The sequence below is a fragment of the Rhipicephalus microplus genome, chromosome 4 (assembly GCF_043290135.1).
Source record: "Rhipicephalus microplus isolate Deutch F79 chromosome 4, USDA_Rmic, whole genome shotgun sequence".
In the NCBI taxonomy this organism is placed as follows: Eukaryota; Metazoa; Arthropoda; class Arachnida; order Ixodida; family Ixodidae; genus Rhipicephalus; species Rhipicephalus microplus.
In genome coordinates, this window is record NC_134703.1 from 37144774 (window position 1) to 37159544 (window position 14771).

Sequence of the window (14771 nt, forward strand, 5' to 3'; positions counted from 1 at the left end):
ACGGTGAATATCGCTGATTAACTTTCAAAAGATTTCACACAAGCGAAGTGAAGCACTATGATCAGAAACTACACCCAGGTTTTTCTTCCTTTTCCTGCCATTGCAACCCGTATTCATGGCGAAAAAAAAAAAACCGAGGGGCGCTGACCCTCTGGTAATCTTGCTCTGTAGTTGAATCGTAACCAGATACTACGAGCAGAAAACCAAGTTATATTCTATCAAAAATGAGCCTATATTCCTTTCTGAAGAGTCTTAAATGAGCCCTGCAACACTTCCTCAACATGGTTGCGAAATGCCGCCGATCGGCAGTCGAGGCTGCGGAGAACATGCGGGCAAGCATTATAGCGCCTCATGTGGCCTGAAAACTGCAATTCTCAGGCAGCTGAAAAAATGGTGTCTTATTCTTTCTACCAACGGTGTTATTCCCAAACGACCGTGCCATACACCCAAATTCACGACCAATGGTGATTTTGAGCATCGTGAGCTGCAATGTTACTGTGGTCGCCGAGGGATGTCGCCACATGACCACGCGCACGCGTGCGATCACGCTGAAAGCTTGGCCGTCGGCAGGATTTGGTTTTGGGGGGAGGGGTTGCAAACTCTTGTTTCATCGCGGCTGGGGGAGAGGGAGAGTGCTGGAGTAGTTTGGGGGGAGGGGCAAATGCTGGCGTGGCTGTCTAGGGGGGCTGGTCCCTTCTTTAAACCCCCTGCCTACGCCCATGCTTGAAAGGAAGATGCGCGTTCGAAGAAAAGGAGTGCTCAAATAAAGCTCACCTCTTTCCCCCATGCCACGTAACTTCTTTCGCCCATTCCATCCCTTCATGTTTAGTTTACAGCGTACTCGTCGGAACGAGAGACGAGAGAAAGCTATTGCAGCTTGTGACCAATCTCCGACTCCACTCGTACTTGACGAATACCAAAATATCTTGCGGTGATGGATTCCTGAGGCAATAAACTCCTTCGGTGACTCTATTAGATGGTTATTTAGAGAAGTGTTGCAAGGCCTCTTTAAGTTGCTCAGTGAGGTCGTGAAGAAAAGTGTGACAATCAGCACTCTTACCTCATGTATCCCCAAATCTCACAAGTACAGGTGAGAACCGGTGAACCAAAACACAATGTGAACCTACCTTCGTGATTCCCATCATGATGGAGATAGGTCCACTTACCGAATTGTCGCTATTCTTTATTGTGGGATTTATGTCTGCCAGATAGGCTCTATAGCCCAGAGTGTATCTAGTTCATATTTTAATTAAGAAAGCTTCATTATGGTTGTCCAGTCGGTTTGAAGGGCAGTAGTCGCCAGCGCTGTGACTTTTTTTGCGCTGTAGGAGAACCTTTACTAAGGCTTTCACAGCTGGAATGTCTCATGGAAATGTGCATGGTGTGTGCTTTCTCACGTTTTTCATATGTGGCCTCCCACTTACTTTTATAACAACAAAATACATAATATAAATTTGCTCTGTATGGCACTTTTGCCTCACGACCCAAAGCTTACCAATATAATATTAAATATTCATACTAACTTTTAATATCACACTGACATAATAACTGAAAACGACCAATGCAGCCCATGTTTGTTTCAAATTAAAATACACTAAGCATTATAGCATGTAACCAGTGTTCGATTGTTACCGTTTGCCTGATTGTGGCTTTTCGTCGCTTCCAGAACGATTCTTCTATTGACGTCGACAAACTGGTTAAGGACAACCGCATCGATATCGAAGCTGCCGACTCGAAGCACTCTGGAACTTACCAGTGCACTGCATCGAACGGCTACGGCAATCCTGTCACGGATTACATCACCGTGAAAGTTCTCGGTAAGAATGGCAGCGTAAAAAAGAATCAAGGCTGCGGTTGAAACAAAGAAACTAAAATCCACTCATCTCCACGACGAGCTGGCAAAGCTCAGGGTACCGAGTAATCGTACGTAATCCGGGCGTTACCCCATATAATGTAAATTGACATAAAGTTTTATAGAAATGTAAATTTGTGTCCCGGTCGTTTCAGACAAAGCAAGGAAGATTTGGAAAATTGGTGGAGTGGAAGATATTCCTCGAAAGTGAATCCGAGAACCCGTTTTCTTAACAGTGTCAAAATACAATTTTAACAAGGGCAATTTGTTGAGACATGTAGTACCTCACCGTATGACTTTGTGCTACAAGTCTTCTTGAGAAGCTTCAAGATTTAGGCACATTTTAGTACAGATTAACTAATCAATACTTTTCTCAATAGATCGTTTTGGGGGGGAACAGCGATGTATTACCTTAGAATTAGCGTGTATATATGTGTATGCGTTGAAGTCTATTGTGAAACATTTTACTTATGTCTCACATGTGTAAACTATAGCAAGTGTTGTGTACCGTGACCACAACGGAAGACAAGGCTATAGGTCCTAAAGAGCTTCTACCCTAAAAAGGACAACGTGGATACATAGAAGGCTACTTGTCACGATTTGCGATATGTTGTGTGGTATACTCAAGACTTCCCTAAAGCTAAGTGTTATACTGAACTACAAGCGAATGTGCTCGCTGTTGAATTCGTGCTCAGGTAAACACTTCGCTAAGAACTCAAGTGTTTTGTGAACTATTAAACATGCAAGCATTGGCATTTGTGAGCTTCGTGAGCCATTGCACCGCTGAACATTATTCATGAAGCCTTTCATTAAAAATCATTACGCAAAGAAAGGAAAGCGTGATAAAACAGATGTTCCTACTTTATGTATCCCACGCATGATGCAGCTGAAAACATATTTAATACAGAGTTGATCACGGAAAACTAGCCCTGTACAATCTTTAACAGCAAAGGTAAAGCCAGTAGGTAGGGAGACGAAATAAACATAGCCGTGCTTTGCTGCTTTCCTACATAAAAAAAACAATAAAAGAGTACTTTGTTGCTTTGAGGTAGGAATATGCCATCTTGATTCTCGGCATAATATTCTGATATCCTTCCTATTTGTTCATTACTACTTGTTCGTCACTATTTTTTAATGTGCATTTCCCAAGTTTCATTCTACTCGGCCAGAAATTCCCTTTGCACCTTTGAATAAACATTTTGCTAGATTAGACGTAAATTGAAATTTGAAGTTTTATCTACTGCTTTTGGAAAGTTTTGGTTTGTTTAGGTGATATGTATTGTTGGCAAAAAACTGCTTGATGTGGTACCAAACGTCAATGTGATGATCTTCTAGGCAACGATGTTTTTTTGTGTTTTTTCTTCAAAATTAGGCACCTTTTTTTTCTTCTAACCACTACCACCACCACCTGCTCCAGTTGCTAAGGGCGAGGATAAGCGTGCACGCCCGCAGTTGGTATGGGAGAGGTAGTAAGAGCGGAGAGATAACACCTGTCGGCGCGCGGACACCGACAGACGCCTGACATGCCCAGACTTACAAGTGCATTCGCATTTAAAAAAGTCAGAGCGAGTGTTATGGGTATGGTTAGATGTGCGTCCCGCAACCAACTATCGCTACCACGTAAGCTACTGAGAGGTAGAATGTCTGCATGAACGTCGTACAGTGTGTGCTGCCCGAAATAGCTGAACGCACGTTTGCAGGCAAGCCGACGGTGAAGACGTCGCTGTTGTGGTCATCGGGCGTGGGAGGCAGCCTGAACGCCGAGCTGCTGTGCGTTACGCACTCGGACGTGCCCGGCACGACGCGTTGGCTGCGCACTGACGGCACGTGGCTGATGCACGGGGAGTCCGTGTCCCTCTACACCTCTGGCAACCACTACACGGCCCGTTTCAAACACGTCACCGAGCGAGACTACGGGAACTACACGTGCGAGTCCAAGAACAAGTTTGGCGTCACCTCGGACACCGTCGAACTTCAAGGTACTGCTGCGTGCTTACCGAAAGAGAGAGATATAAGGCATCATGAAAGGCAGGGAGGTTAACCAGAAAGCAAGTATCTGGTTTGCTACTCTGCACTGGGGGAGGGGAAATAGGAGATAGAAAAGTAAGGAAAAGGGAATGAGGGAAAGAGAGCGATACGGGAGCGAAAACACATGCACACTAGAATGTCACAGTCGTTCGACAAGGTGGGTCGATCACAGAAACTTTAGGAGGGTCTTCATCGCTTTTCGGCGTGAAGCTCGTACTTTTCGAATGGGCGCTTGTACAGTGTCGCTGCATGAAACCTTGCTGTTACTAAATCCTAATTTTCAGAAAGGTACTCATCCTGTCCCATAACTTTTGTAAGCGTGAAAGACACAAGACGAACATAGTCTTACGTGTGTCTGGCGCTTACATTAAGTTATGGATCAGTAATAACTAGCCTGCTCTCAGTGCCTCATCCTGGGGACACTACGATTGTTCCGGTTTTCGATACTCAGTGAATTGTGTGTCGGTGCACCTTAGGTTGTTGTTTAACATAGGAGAGAAAGAACAAACGTTTATCAAAAGCAAGCTCCCTGTTTGCCCAAAGTGGGTGCCCTCCTTTTCTTGGTTAGTCGTGGGCCTTCGCCGTGTCTCTTGAACAAGGCTGCAACGATTCTTAAGGTGTGGGTCTGATAGCCTGGCCTCCCACTGCTCTTCAGATAGTGTTGCAGTGCTAGGGTTCTGTACACATTCCCATATGGCATAGAGTCCGGGACAATACTTGCAGATGTATGAGTGCTCAGTCGGTGAAATTCTGGCGAAAATACAGAAAACAAAGGAAGAAGACGCTGCTAACTCATTAACGATATCTATTGTATTTTAGAACTATGACTGCTGAGTCTATTCTGTGGTGTAGTTTTTTTTTTGAAACGTTCGAAATTTGTGATTTTGACAAAAAGAACTGTTCGGCATATTCAGTGCGCATCCCGTCGTCTGTATAGTGTGGGGAATGTAAAATAGTGTCTGTGGATTTCAGAACGAGGATTGTACGTTAGAGTGACATATTCATTTAAAAATAAAAGACCTCACTTGCTTTTTTTGGAGTGCTGGTAGCAGAGGACGCCACGTATTTTGGGAGCATGGGATAATGAATCACAAGAATCTACAACTGAACGTTCTTCATGTTGCTGCCATCAAGTTATACGAGGCCCAGGCAGAACAATTACCGGTTTAATATGCCAGACTAACACAGCCACTATCACCGCCACCATCATACCTGTCACCACCACATAACATTGTTAAACTTTGCGCCGAACTCTCAAGACATTTTACTTTGTAATGCTGCTAGTTGAGTTTGATAGCTGGCTTAGAATACCATGTTCAGAAACCTCTGGGCAAGGGCTTGTTCTTGAGCTAATTGGTGCTTGCTAATAAGTAAAGTGCAGTGAAAGAAAACAAAACAGACACGAGAACACATGGCACAGGCGCTATTTACAACTTCAACAAAAAATTGATAAAAAACAGTATATATCTGCTACCCTTGTCCTGCATTGATGTCTGTCGCTGAAACGCTGCTGTAGGAGGTTGAAGCGGGTGCTCCTGCTAATGATGCTAGAGCCGGTAAGCTCAGTGGCCCAAGGCCTGAATTTGCGCCTTATGTGTGCAAAACGAGCCACAATTTCAAAAAGTGGACAGTAAGTATATGGTGCATACCTGTCGTGTTTTCTGCTCCCAATAGGCTCACCCGATTGTATCCCCACTTAGCAATGTAGCATTTTGGGCGTGTTGGTACGTCATACTGTAGTTTTCTAGCGCACAAATAAAGACGGACATAGCGCCTGTCCTGCCCTTCTTTATCCATCTTTTTTCATTCGCTCGAAAAGTACATCGTGTCCCCGCATCATGAGCAACCATTCAAAAGGCTGCCATGTAAAACACTTTAAGCCGTATGTGCGTTGCGCCATTACAGTGGTGTATGAAATCCCTCTGACCTGCAGCAAGTGCTACATAAGGCAAACAAGCTGCTGTGTCAATGATAAAATGTGCCAGCACGCGAATAATTTGAACAAAGACGTGAATGTGCAACTTTCTGTACATAGTAAAGCCTGCGCATGCGCTCCAATGTCCGTGATGTCAAGGTTGACTGGTAGAATAAAGAAAGAGCGACTCGTAAGTTTTTGGAAATGTTTTTTTTATCTCTCAAATGAAAGGATTGTGTAAGTCAGACATGTGTTGTCTTTTTCATCGAAGAACATGCCTTTTTTTTGGTCATAGAGTTCATGTGCAGATACACCTGTAACTTGCCGGAGGTCACTTGCGTGCCTGCAGGTTTGAAGCATTATATATTCTGTATTTTATCAAAGTTCCTCTAAAGTCCTGCCGTGGTAGTCTAGTGGCTAAAGTACTCGGCTGCGGACCCGCAGTTCGCGGGAATGAATCGCTGCTCCATTTGCGATGGAGGCGAAAGTGTTGTAGGCCCGTGTGTTCACATTTCAATTCACGTTAAAGAACCCCACGTGGTCGAAATTACTGATGCCCTCCACTATACGGCGTCTATCATAATTATATGATGCTTTTGGGACATCAAACGCCACATATCGTTCAATCAAATAAATTTTTCTTTAATGTTGTAAGTAGCGCCTGTGATGTGTTTCTGTTTTCTATCTTTGCGTGACACCATGATAATTTTCATAAACTTCGGACATGTGTATATAAGCGTTATGCAGCTGTGCTCATATCTGCAGCATATTGTAAAGAGTGCCATTTGACGTTTGTCCCTTACCACTCTTCCTGCAGCTGCACCGACCAGGCCTGTTGTGATGGCCGTCGAAGGCCCGAACTCGACAGCTTACCTAATCTCGCTTTCCTCGGTGGCTCCGTATCCCATCAGCAAGTATATGATCTACATCAGGGCGGAAAAGGTGAGCATGCATTCGAGGTATAGGAGACATGGATGACTCAACAAAGGCATTGATCGCAGTGGCCTAATATTTTGATCTGTACAATTCACACCAAGTGGAAACGCAACTCTAGACAACCTCATTAAACTGTGTACCATACCCACCATGCTGGTCTAATGATTATAGAGCTCCACTGCTGACCCGCAGGTCGCGGGATGGAATCCCTGCCACGGTGGCCGTGTTTTCAATGGAGGCGAAAATGCTTGAGGCTCTCGTACCAAGATTTAGGTGTACGTTAAAGAACGTAATCATATCGCGGTTTTCAGTCGTTCAACCCCACCAGTTATTGTTCAAACTAACGTGCAATGACGATGGTAAGGATGGTATTAGGGACATTACTAGTATGTTTCAGCTTATAAAGTACAGCCATTTTGATATTAATGTCACAACATTCCAGGGGGCAAAATGAGACGCCAGCTGGCAACAAAAGGGTGTTCCACTTTTGCCGTCATGGCGGTGAACGAAGCTCAGTTACACTCCTAGTATTAAACAAACATAAATATGCAATAAAATAGAAATGCGGCCGTCGCTACAGTTCGATTGATGAGAATAAAACGCGTCATCCAAAGGTTTTAGGTTCATTCTCAACCTGTGGCAAGTCGATGTTCCATCCCTTTATTTTTTTAGAGTAAAGTAATAATTACTTTGCTGGCGTTCAAACGTACAAGTAATGTCTCCTTTACCTATTTTTGTTTCCATTAGGTTGCCTATGAAGAAAAAGTCACAGCTTCGCCGCAAAGGCAAAGCAATGAACGCGGTAGCAACAAATTGGAAAGTCACGCGAAAAATAGCAAGCAGATCGAAACGTGCCCCACGTTTCTCACGCACGAAACGTACTCACAAGTACAGATGAACGCGAATAAGTGTGTCAGTTGTTACTTCGCTGTGCCTGAAAAGCCCGCCCTTTTCGCAAACGGAGACTGCGCAACGAGTGCAGTGACCCTTGTGCGCCCGGTAGGAATCGTTCCCGTGAAAGCCCAAGGTGTACGATTGTCCCCACCGCGAGATAGCGAGCATACTCGTGAGCGTCCCCTCCTCGCGGGGCAAAGCGTACGTGGGAGATGGGAGTGCGCGTCGCCACCTCATGACGATCTGGCTTCGCGCGCTCGTTGCTCCATCTCGCTGGTAATGCTGAAAATACGATAGTTCCCCCGCCAGAGGTAAGTGGTAGATATCAATAGCTTGCGGCTTTAACGTTCAAGGGTGTGCTTTTTTGTGGGCTCAGTGGCTAACACGTCGCACTCACAATCCACAGGTAGGACGTTCAATTCCGTGACCCGCAGTCATTTTTTGATTATTTTCTTTCTGGCGTTTTCACATATACAAGTACGTATACATATACAGTGAATGACGGCGACGCCGACGTCAACGCCGGCGGCAACATCCAGCCGAAACTGACCATATAATTGACCACAATAAAAAAAAAACATGTGAATCAATACCTCCTCTTTTGTACAACCGCGTATGAAAAAGTCATTGCAATGACACAAAATCTACATGATGCTAACATACGACGTAATGAATGCATAAATCGTACGATTTGAACGTGTTCTGCTAGGGGCACAACAATAATTGTTGAAGGCCCCAACACACTTTTCACTCTAGCTCATAAGACAAACGTCTTATGAAATGAACTAGGCCTTTGCTGAACGCACCGCACTGCTAGTGTATCGATACGTTGACATGGTGCCTCCATAGATGATCGAGTTGAACAATATATATATATATATATATATAATACAAAGTCTTCATGAGTTTGATTTCAGAAGCCATGTAAAAAAGAAAAAATTAGGCAGTAGTTTTTGTAGTTATTTCATTTTGAAGCGCACGTCAGACGCACGTGGTGAGAAAATTATGCTTAAACTATTTGCTAATCGAGTCGATTCACTGTAATATACAGCAGCTATTGCCTATGTAGCATTAACTTTTACTTTCCCTTCAGAAATATAATTACCTCGTTATCAAGAGCACTTCTATTTGTAGAAATAGTCAAAGAAATGAGAAAAGACACCCAACACAGATTTTTCCCGCTTAGCTAACTCGTCTGCCTCACTCCGTTTACTGCATCAGCCATGGTGAGCGACATTGAATGCATGAGATTCTTGTTTAGTAAATAATATCAGGCACACCGTACAACAACTGATTGCAGGCTGCACCATGTAACATAGTCTCAGGCCTGGTACATTTCATTTTTATGCTTTTGCTAAAACTTTTAACTACTCTTAGTGGCATCTTAGCAAAATAATTGTATCTGTTTAAACCAGGTATTGTTTTCTGAAGCTTCCCTTACCCAAGGCTAAAGATCTTTCTTCTAATTTTCATTAAGTACAATATTATATTCTTTTACTTTATTTCCTACTTTCTGATTTTGGTTTTGCAATTTTTACGTAATATACTTTGTCTTTTTTTGTGTGTGTGAAATGGGGAGTGAATTCAGAGCCTAGAAGTAGTAATTACAATAGCGTATTCAAAAATCGTTTTTGTTACAGAGGAGGACGCATTTTGTAATGTTCCAGTTCTTGTTTTTTCTTTGTTTGCTTCACTATTACGGGGTTATTTCTTTCAGAAAACGCCGTGACATATGATTGTGTGACAGAATGTTGGTGCAGGTGGATCTAGGCAGAAAATTGTCAATACCAAATTTGAATTGTTCATAATACAAATTGATAAAATTGTTATTGCATTTCTGCACAAGCGTGTTCTGTGTTCTTCAATGTTTCTCTGGAACATTCTTTCGCCTCCTCTATCTGACTTATGTTACTAACGTTTCTGTCTCTCGATCCCTCTCTTGTTTAGCGTCAACCGAATTTGTATTGTTGTGCCCAAGTATTTAAACATCCGTTTCTTTTCCTGCCAGCACGCTCAAGACGTTGAAGAGTGGCGGAACATCACGATTCCAAGAAGCCACGGCCACGACATGCAGAAGATGGGATCCAAGGCTGCCACGAGCTACCTGATAACCAACCTCGAGCCTGAAACGCGATACCAAGCGTACGCTGTTGCCATCAACGAAATGGGCACGAGTGGTCTCACCAGCTTTGACTTTATGACCGCATTCGGTGAGCCGGCATGCCAGCCTGAATGGGAAACACATACAGCGAAACTTTTTTCCGACACAAGCGCGGACTTATTGTGTTACGGTTACAGTAGATCACAACATACTATGTGATTCCACCGCTCGCTCTTGCGCTTCCAGAGGACATCTAGACATAGATAATTATCATGAACTGCTGCTTCATACCTGTTTTCTTAAAGGGACCCTGCAACATTTTGGTGAACATGGTCATAATATGCGGTCAAATGGTAGTCCAGGCTCCGGCAGACGTGTGAGCCAAGCATTATAGCACAGCAGGTGGCATAAAACCTAAAACTACTTCTCAAAATCAGATTGAAGTTGCTCCATATTCACTTGACAAATGATGCCACAAGCCCAAATTACGATACCACATGCAAAAAGACCACCGCCATTGGTTGACTTGAGCACCGTGAACTGCGTATTTGCTGCAGCTGCCGCCGGATGTCGCTACCTGCTTGCACGCTCACGCTTGTGATCACACTGAAAGTAAGTCGTAGGATAAAAAAAAGATAAAAGAAAGAGTGCAAATCCGTCACACGCTCTGAAGAAGGGTCGTACCTTCTTGCTTCCTTTTCATTCCCTCAGCCTACCTTTCAGCGTGCTCACTTGAAAGAAGAGAGAAACCGTTCAAAGCGTGCTGCTAATCTCTATAGCTCAGCTCGTGCTTGATGGATTCCAAAAACTTTTACGCAATTTGATCAGTGATGTAATGAACTCCTCTAATGAAGCTGTTTGATGATTACTTTTAAAACGTGTTTCAAGGTCCTTTTAAACATCGTTAGCCACAAATAGTCGCCGTGAAAGCGGCTATGCACTGCGGCACACTCACACCATGCTCGTTCGCATTGAAAAGGCACTGTCGTTATTATAAAACAGTCATAATTGCACTTACGTACGCATATAGAAAACTGACTTTTGGGCTTGTTAGTTTGTTACATTTGCTGAATCCATAGCGCTGAAAACACAGGCACAAAGATGAGGACAGGACATTTGCGATTCATAACCAAATCTTTATTTTTGAAACCTGTTTTGCTGATGCTCAGTAATAATATAGCAAGAACTGTATCAAACGTGCTAGCCAGCATCATCTATATTTGCAATTTCATTTGCTCTCAGAGTAATAGAGGGGGCGTTGACACTGTTGACACCTTCGTCTGCAATCAGACTGCCCTCGTATATTTCTCAGGAATTCTTATCAATGTTCCCATGCAAAACTACATATTATTTAAACTAAGTTAAACAACTGCAAACTACACATTCATTAAGTAGAGGTAAAAAAACCGCAGTCGCTGCAATGCACTAACACGTGCTCGTTGCGCCATAAGTTTATTCTGCTTGTGCTCCCTTAGACTGCCATTCAGGTATTTTCCTTGTCTTCCCTACATTTGCAGCAAACGTCGAGGGTGCGCACAGAAGCAGTAGTGCCATTTTGCAGCCTGTGAACAAATTACTGTTCGTCGCTGGTACATTTGGGAGGCAACAAATCTGAAAAATTACAACTCGTGGAAGTGTTGCCTTCGTATTGTGTTTTGTCTTACCGACAAAACATGATATGGAGAAGGAGAGAATGGCGTTTTGTGAAAGGGAGACGTCAAACACACTCTCCCTAGATTCACCCTATAGAGAACCGCTAAACGTGACTCTGATGTTGATGATGATGACCTTGTTATGTGTTGTTTTATGGCGTTTGATGGCCAAAAAGCACCAAGTCTCGAGAGAAGTGATGTGAACAATAATTATGGATGGTGGTTGTATAACGACCTTGCCAGCCGTTCCTCCCATGGTTGTTTAAGTTGACATAGGAAGCTATCTTTGGTAGTTTTGTCCAAAATAAGAGTTTGCAAGTTTTCTTCAGCACCAAGAAAAGTAACAACCATTGGCCCTATTCTCACTTTTTTGTAGCATAATGGAGGCCAAAGCGCGATCGTCAAATCGCACTGTACGTCAGTACTTTCACTTGTGGTTCAGCTCAAGCGACAGTAAACTAAGCGCCGATGAAATGTACGTTTCTGATTCAGTCTCGTTCACACAGATCATCAACAAAACACAGCTGTTCATTAACGTTCATAGCTATGAAAAAATTATTCGTGGTAAGGGCAACACATACCATACACCAATGCTGGTTCAAGTGGTCTGTCTGTGCATGCTGAAGTCGGTGCTCTGTGCGTAACATCAGCTTGTCACTGTCTAAGATCACACAAGTGGTGTTATTGGGTACAGGTGGGTACGTTAGTTTATTATTCTAGCATATTTGAAAGATAATGAATGGCCATCCAAATTGTATGTCTGATCTGATTATGCGCTGAGAAACAAACACAATTTTTATAACACACGTGAGTGAACACATAAAACACATACATGCACTCCTTTTTGCTCTGAAGTATTAGTGCCAAGTTAAGCGCCAATAAATGTAGTTTCGGTTGACTACAACTGAAACAACGCCAATGATTTGAATGATTTATGTGCTTATTAGTAAGGTAAATTGAGAACTTGAATGTTTAGGCAACTCAATGCCTAGCGCAGCCACTGGCATAAATAGCTTGCCTCTTTCACTGCTAACTATGGCGTTGCCGAACCACCTTTTTTTTCGGGTTTGTGCTGAGGCTACGGTTGTGGTGCTTAACATCTTAAGTTTTTCCCTTGTGTTGCGGCAATGTTTGTTATTTATTTTCTTATTTGCTGCATGGTGGTATACAGCAGTTGCTTATTATTATTTCCACCTCATGCAGCCCTCCCTAAGCAGCCATTGAGTACCAAAGCCAGCGAGGAAGTTGAAACTGGTCTGCAAGCTAATGACCCTGGTAGTGACCCCGAAAGATTTTTTTCTTTTGGTTCATGACCTAGCATGCTACTCTTCCCGGAGCATGACCTCAGTCATTGCTTGCTGCACCATGTCATTATGCATGAGTCATCGGTATTGCTTCTGTCTCACTTTCTTTTTCTTTCTTTCTATTCTATCGATGTTGCGTTCAGATAAATGACCGAACGATACACTTGGTACATTTGTCAAAACAAAATGTAAGATCCTCTAGATTTGTTTATCCTACTCAAGCTAATCTTGTATCAATGTTTTCGAATGTTCATTACCATTAACGGCAGCTAATGAAAAAATTCTACGCTTTGAGAGTCCGACATAATACACATGCTGAATGAGCATACAGACATCTAATGAAGTCTCTTTGATCTTGAAGCCCCGCTTCAACTGGTATGAAATGAATTTTACCTAGTTGTGCGGGTTTCCAGGGCTTTTTCTTGTATTTTCATTTCCGTAAGCTTAGACATTGTCAAACGTTTAATGAACGCTCTCTTAACTCCTTTTGCATTTCTGATGCCACGAATAGCAAATGAAGCAAATAAATCTCTCACTCAAGCTTTACTGTTCCTTAATTTTTGTTAATTAGCTCATTAGTACTTGCACTTTAATGTAATTTTCTGAATCGCACTGGAGTGAATATTTTATCATCTTTTTTCGCATGGAAACCACAAAAACAGGCCACTTTTTGCAAACGATACTGTATCGAAGCAACAGCTGCGAGCCAGCCAAATTCGTTACACTTACTAGACCTGTACATCATGATACACATTACGCATTACCATGATAAGGTTTTTGTTACCTCCTTTAGTAATATAGCTGCTTTTTAAGCATTGAGAGAGGGAAGTTAAATCGTTTTCGTCCTGTCTGATGCCAGGCAGCGCATTCAGCCCACTCTCTTTCGCCAACATCTTCGTTCCGCACTGCACTCAAACCTCAATATAACAAACCTAGATATAACGTAATATCGGTCGCAACGAAGTAAAGGAAGAACAGTCTTGTTGTATATATGTATATATATATATATATATATATATATATATGTAAGGAATGTATCTTTATAACAAACTTTTGTGTATATCAAACATATTTTGTGTAAGATGCAACTTTGTTATAATGAGGTTTGAGTGTTGGTAACAAACGCATGAGTGGCATGCCCAGAACATGCCGCCATTAACGAGAGAAAAAAAAAGCGGCACGCTCCGTTTTATATCTCCGTGCTGAAGAAAGGCGCACATTTGCTTTTTCTCTACTTGCAGATGCTTTACAAGAGCAGATCAAGGATAGCGGCAACGGAAACGCCGGCACCCGAGCCACCATCTTCAGTCCGCACATGGTCGGATGCGTCACGGTGGCCCTGCTGTCGATTTTTTTCTGCTGAACACGTCGATCGCCATGAGCCGAATAGTTTTTCTTTTGCCACCTGTGGACTACGTTTGACACAACACACACAGCGTCGCCGCTGACCAACGAACTATTATTTTTATTTTTGAAGCGGCACACATCTACCATCTTTCTCTTTCGTTCGTATTACTCACGATGAAGGGCGTCTACGAGTGATGGTTATAATAATTACGTTCATTTTTAATTCTTTCTCCTACCCTTTCTTACTCAAAAGGTCCACGTGTAACTTAAAAAGTCCTTCCGATGTTGTTCATGGTGTTTATTATTATTATTTTTAATATTTTGTGCATGCATCAGTTTCTGCATTTCTACTCTTCATGCATTATTTTTTTTTTCGTGATCTGCCAAGTGTTCGCTACGCGGAGAGTCATGTGAGAAAACGTTAGCGGATTGACAGTCACACACAGACGGGCGTTACAACGGTTTCTTCTATCGTCCCGTGCTGTGTGCACTTTGACGCATCTTGCGCGATAAAAAGAAAGGATACTGTGGGACACACCCAACGAACTACTTCTTACAAAACGACCCTCAGTGTACGCGCGTCTTGTGTCATTCGCGTAACGAACGGCTACCCACACTCACACAACACCCGAAAACTCGTAATGATCTTGCTATAAACATTCACTCTGTCCCGCTTCGTAGGATACATTCAACACTGGATTCTCATTCTCTCAAGATTTCCCTTTTATCAGCAGCATCTCTT

General features: G+C 42.9%; 1 protein-coding gene across 3 annotated transcripts in view; it reads left to right on the plus strand.

The window, feature by feature from the left end:
* Positions 1-14398, plus strand: part of LOC119171882 (limbic system-associated membrane protein) — a 219371-nt gene extending 204973 nt beyond the window's left edge. For 2 of the 3 annotated variants that reach the window (XM_075892555.1, XM_075892556.1), the window contains 6 exons: positions 1667-1817; positions 3553-3831; positions 6613-6737; positions 9634-9835; positions 12582-12653; positions 13924-14353. In XM_075892555.1, coding sequence (XP_075748670.1) covers positions 1667-1817; positions 3553-3831; positions 6613-6737; positions 9634-9835; positions 12582-12653; positions 13924-14045 — 951 coding nt within the window. In that variant the 3' untranslated portion in view covers positions 14046-14353. Of the gene's footprint in view, positions 1-1666; positions 1818-3552; positions 3832-6612; positions 6738-9633; positions 9836-12581; positions 12654-13923 lie in introns of all 3 variants that reach the window. The other variant, XM_075892557.1, reaches the window with a different exon arrangement.
* The last annotated feature ends 373 nt before the right edge of the window (positions 14399-14771 follow it).